Raw genomic sequence first — 5,163 nt, forward strand, 5'->3', positions numbered from 1 at the left:
GCTCCTTGTCACTCTGGCACCAGTCCCGAGCCACAGAGAATACCTCCGAGCACCTCAGAGCTGCCCACTTAAGCTTCCCAGCTGCCCTGCTCCCCTCGCCTTCCTGCCCTGGCTCTGCTGTGTTTCCACATTCACCCATTGCCTTTTAACTAAATGTGATCTTCTGACACCAACTCTGAAGCTTTGAGGGATTCTGGCAGAATCTCCTCTGTCCCCCTCAGTGTGCCCGTCCAGGCAGGAGTCCCTGTCACTCACCTGTAGCGCACCTGCTCCACAGTGTCATGGGTGAGCTTGCTGCTGATGTTCTGGCTGTGAGGATTACCTGGCAGGTTACAAAGATAAAGCCATCAAGCCACTACTTATGGCCTCTTCTTTTGTGTTCCTTCCAAAGCTACTCCCTCAGTTTCTCGAAAAGCTGTACATAAAACTACCAGATGACCCAGCAATTCCACTCCTATGTATCCCCCCAAAAGAAATGAAATCCTAGGTGCACAAAAACAGTTAAACATGCATGTTCATAGCAGCTTTATCTATAAAGCCAAATTTTGGAAACATAAATATCTATCAACTGGTAAACAGACAAAATATGGTAGACAGCCATAAAATTGAAAAATGTTTGGCAATAAAAAGGAACAAACGACTGGCCATGTCATGAAAGAGCTTCAACAACATGCCAGATGAAAGCCTCCGTTCACAAGAGACCGCACAGTGCATGGATCTATTTACATGAAATTCCCAGCCAGGACAATTATCTTGAGATACAGAAAGGAGTAGATTAGTGGTGCCTGGGACTACGGGTGGCCATGGGAAGAACTGTAAATGGTCATGAGAGATCTTAATGTCTAAGTGATTTATGGTGATGGCTGCACCATTTGGTAAATTACTAAAAATCATTGTACACCTGAAATAGAATTTTACACTATGTAAAATATAACTCAATAAAACTGTCAAAACAATAAAACCCCTTCCCTTACTAGTAAACTAAGATGCAATGCTAGAAGAGTATTTTGGAGCAGGAAGTGAGCGCAGAGGCAGGCCAGGGTGAGAGCCTGTGCCATGAGTTCCTGACAGGTGGCCAGTGGCTCCGTTAATTACTCCAGAAAATCCAGTACACACCTTCAGGGAGTGCCCTTTACCCCAACCATGGGGCAGAGCCATGAACACCACTTGATCTGAGTCTCTATCTATTGCCCTACAGATCTCAACGCCGCCACTGGCACCATTCCCTCAGAAATACATCCATCTCCTGCTTGTGAAGGGCACCATCCTGTCTCCTTGTACCACCCACTCTCAAGGACAAAGGCCCTCCCAATTTCACCCTTCTACTTGTTGACTTCTCTATTTTTTTTCTTTTTTTTAGAGACAAAGTCTCACTTTGTCACCTCAGTAAAGTGCCATGACATCACAGCTCACAGCAACCTCCAGCTCTTGGGCTTAAGCCTCCTGAGTAGCTAGGACTATAGGCGCCTGCCACAATGCCCAGCCCAGCTATTTTTTGTTGCAGTTTGGCCAGGGCCGGGTTCAAATCCCCCACCCTCAGTATATGGGGCGGGTACCCTACCCACTGAGCCACAGGTGCTGCCCCTCTTGTTGACTTCTAGTTTTCCTCTCCTTCTGATGTCCCTACTGAGTGTGTCCCAGAGTATCATGAACTCTCTCAAAACTCAGCCCCCAACAGACCTCTGTAGGGCTGGGCCGGCAAAGGCCAGGCTCCAGCACCTCTTGGGAGTTACATGTGCACATTAACGGAGGCCTGGCCGTTTTTGTTTTAGATCACATTGGTTTCTGGCCACTGCAGCTATCAGACATTCCCTCTCCACATTGCTAGTAACCACGCACTCATCCTGACTGCCTCTCCTGTTTGGTTTTCAGCTCTGTGTCACTGGATGACCTGCAATTTTGGCTGTGTTATCTCTTGGGCTGACACCTTTCCCACGGTTATGACTCTTACAAAAGTCAAAGAAGGAGAATTGCAGGTCTCTTTGCAAATCATGGATTAAAATCAAGATAAAGTTCCTCCAGAAGACTGTTGCCCAGATTTGCACATCTGCTGGCTGCCCAGAGCCAAGATTCAAGGCCCTTAGTGTGGCATAACAGGACTGTCAGGGATCAAGCCCTCTGGTGGGGGGCTGACGTGGAGGGTGAGTACTTGGGCTCTGGAGCCAAACCACCTGGAGACTCAGCTCCCAGCTCCCCCCAGCTTCCGTACTTGCTAGTTACCTACCCTCTCCGGGGCCCCATTTCCTTACCTGTAAAACAAGAGTGATGCCAGAACCTCCGGGGTTATTGTAAGGATGAAGAGACATAATATGTGCAAAGCATTTGGAAGAGTACCTGACACATAGTGAGTAACTGGTGAATGTTATTTATGGCTATCGTCATTATAAATATTACGACTGCTACTGCCGCTATAATTTCAAACTCCCTTTCCAAGTATCTCCTGATCGTGTTATATTGCTGATTAACAACCTCCATGACTATCCGTTGTTCCTATTATAGAATACAGATCAAACTCTGAGCATCTACAAACCTCTGCATGGGCTTCCCCCACCACATTCAGATCCACTCCCTTTCCTGACCTCCTTCTGCGCTCCTGGACTATTTCTTGAAACTACTATGGTATCTTTGCTCATATGGTCACTACTACCTGCCTATACTTCTCCTCTTGTCCAAAGGAACCCAGCTCAGCCTCCAGCATTCACTCCAAAGGAAGCTCTGCCTGATACCCATACCAACCCCACTGCCTCTGCAAACGCAAGCTGCCCTGGCACCAAGCACTTTTTGTTCATAGCCCTTCACATGTTGGTAATTACATTTAACTGGAAATCACTTAACTAGACCACAGTCTCCATGAAGAAAAGGACTACGTCCCTTTTGCTCACATTGCAGCACTGAGCCCACACACAGCATAGTGGCTCAATAAACAGTCACAGGGCAAATGAATGAGTGAGTGAGTGAGTGAATGTTCCTCCTGTTGCCCCTTGCTCTGCACCGTATAGGATCACTTACCACCATCAAACACAGCACCTTTGAACTTTGAACTTCTCTGCCCCTTTCTGACACTGAACCCTCCTTCTGGAAGTAACTCCTTCTTCTGGAAGTGTCCCTCAGCCACTCTTTCTGTCCTGGCCACATGTGTATGATACAGAATGACCCAGGGTGCCTGCCTGGCCCCCATCTACACAGGCACTCATTCTTGCTGCCTTGGGGTCTTATTCAGCTGTGTGTGCTCAGTACAGTCCCTATCTATTCATCCAACATTGATTAAACATGGATATATCAGCTGCATGAAGTTGGCTAAAATCCGTTTTGGTGGGGATTAGACTTTTTTATTTTTTTATTTTTGCAGTTTTTGGCCGGGGCTGGGTTTGAACCTGTCACCTCTGGCATATGGGGCCAGCACCTGAAACTCTTGGGCTTAAGCGATTCTCTTGCCTCAGCCTTCCAAGTACCTGGGACTACAGGTGCCCACCACAATGCCCAGCTATTTTCTTGTTGCAGTTGTCATTGTTGTTTAGCTGGCCCAGGCCCGGCTTGAACCTGTCAGCCTTGGTGCATGTGGCTGGCGCCATAACCACTGTTCTACAGGCGCCGAGCCTGGTGGGGGTTTCTTTTTGAGGCAGTCTCACTCTGTTGCCCTAGGTAGAGTGCAATAGCATCATAGGTCACCGCAACCTCAAACCTGGGGCTTGAGCAATCTTTTTGCCTCAGCCTCCCAAATAGCTGGGACTACAGGTGCCTGTCACAACACTCAGCCAGTTTTTCTATTTTCAGTAGAGACCAGGTATCGCTTTTGCTCAGGCTGGTCTCAAAATCTACCCGCCTCAGGTAATCCACCTGCCTCAGCCTCCCAGAGTGCTAGGATCACAGCAGTGAGCCACTGCACCCAGCCCCGTGTGTTCTTCTTTACCATAAACATTTTCCATCAGATCACGAGTGAAGTTTTCAAGCTGGCTCTTGGGGAACAAGGTGGCTCCTGCATGATCAAGGTAGACAGTTCCTAAAAGAAAAAAGAAAGCTGAAGGTTGTTTTTCGTAGGTATTCCAGTCCTTCAACCTAAATCTGGTTTGTATGAGCCCTACCAATGCCCATTTAACGTGTGTAGATGTAACACCAGGCCACTGGGTTCTCTGAGCCTCTTGACATGTGCTTCTTAATCCAAGAGAGGTATGAGCCCTGGAAGAACGCAATTACCACGTTTAGGGGCCTTTCAAGTCCGGAGAAAGCCTTCCTGATTAACCCAGCTCTTTCACTTTCACTCTCTTGCGCATTAGAACAGAGTCCAATACAGAGGAGGCACCCAGCAGATGTTTGTGATGAACGATGGCGAAGCTGTTACACACTGTGACTCACACCCTGCTCTGGAGGTTCCGTGTGGCTTCCCTGAGGGTGAGCACTGATCCTGCTTTCCCACACTGCGATACAGTCCTGACACAGTCAGCAAGAGCTTCAGAGAATACCAGGAATGTAAAGGATTCTTCTAGCTTCTCTCATAAAGAGAAATGCAAATTTAGGTAAGAGTGAGCTACTGTGTTTTACTGATCAGATTGGCAGAGAGCAAAGGTTGGCTATCTCCCCATGTGGGTGACGATGTGGGGAAACAAAATGCTGGTACGTGCCTGGGAGGAAGGTGGATTGGTACAACTTTTCTATGACAGCACTTTGGCAATCTTGGTCACACTTCAAAATGCAAACACCCTTTGATGTAGCAATTCCTCTTCTAAGAATTTAGCTTATAAATACCCACACCTTTGTGAAATGACCTGAATATAAAAGTATTCGGTGCAGCACTGTGTGCAATAGCAAATAACTTGAAATGACTTAAAAGTCCATCAGCATGTATTTATAATAGAGAATCATTGTACATCCACCTAACACTTGATGGGTACCGAAAACACAGAACAAACTCTGAGATACACTTTCAAGTACATAGAAGGTGAAGGGATCCATCAACTTGCTCATGAAACATTTATTGTTTTGTTAAGCATGGATCTATCAGCTGCATGCAGTTGGCTAAAATCCATTTGGGGAGGGGTTTTAGATGAATGTTTTGTGCAGGATGAATTTTTGTTTAGTAATAGTAACAGCTTTATTGAGATATAATCCATCTATGATGAAATTCACCCTCTTAAAGTATGCAATTCAGTGGTTTTTTTTTTTTTT

General features: G+C 46.6%; 1 protein-coding gene across 1 annotated transcript in view; it reads right to left on the reverse strand.

The window, feature by feature from the left end:
- The window catches only part of MOCOS (molybdenum cofactor sulfurase), a 62,083-nt gene that overhangs the window by 50,418 nt on the left and 6,502 nt on the right, over positions 1 to 5,163 (reverse strand). Inside the window, exons 2-3 of the mRNA XM_023510165.1 lie at positions 3,911 to 4,000; positions 256 to 322 (exon numbers count right to left, since the gene is read on the reverse strand). Of these exons, the coding sequence (XP_023365933.1) occupies positions 256 to 322; positions 3,911 to 4,000 (157 nt within the window). The remainder of the gene's footprint in view (positions 1 to 255; positions 323 to 3,910; positions 4,001 to 5,163) is intronic.

This window comes from Otolemur garnettii, unplaced genomic scaffold (genome assembly GCF_000181295.1).
Source record: "Otolemur garnettii isolate 467f Iridium unplaced genomic scaffold, OtoGar3 scaffold00012, whole genome shotgun sequence".
Taxonomy (NCBI): Eukaryota; Metazoa; Chordata; class Mammalia; order Primates; family Galagidae; genus Otolemur; species Otolemur garnettii.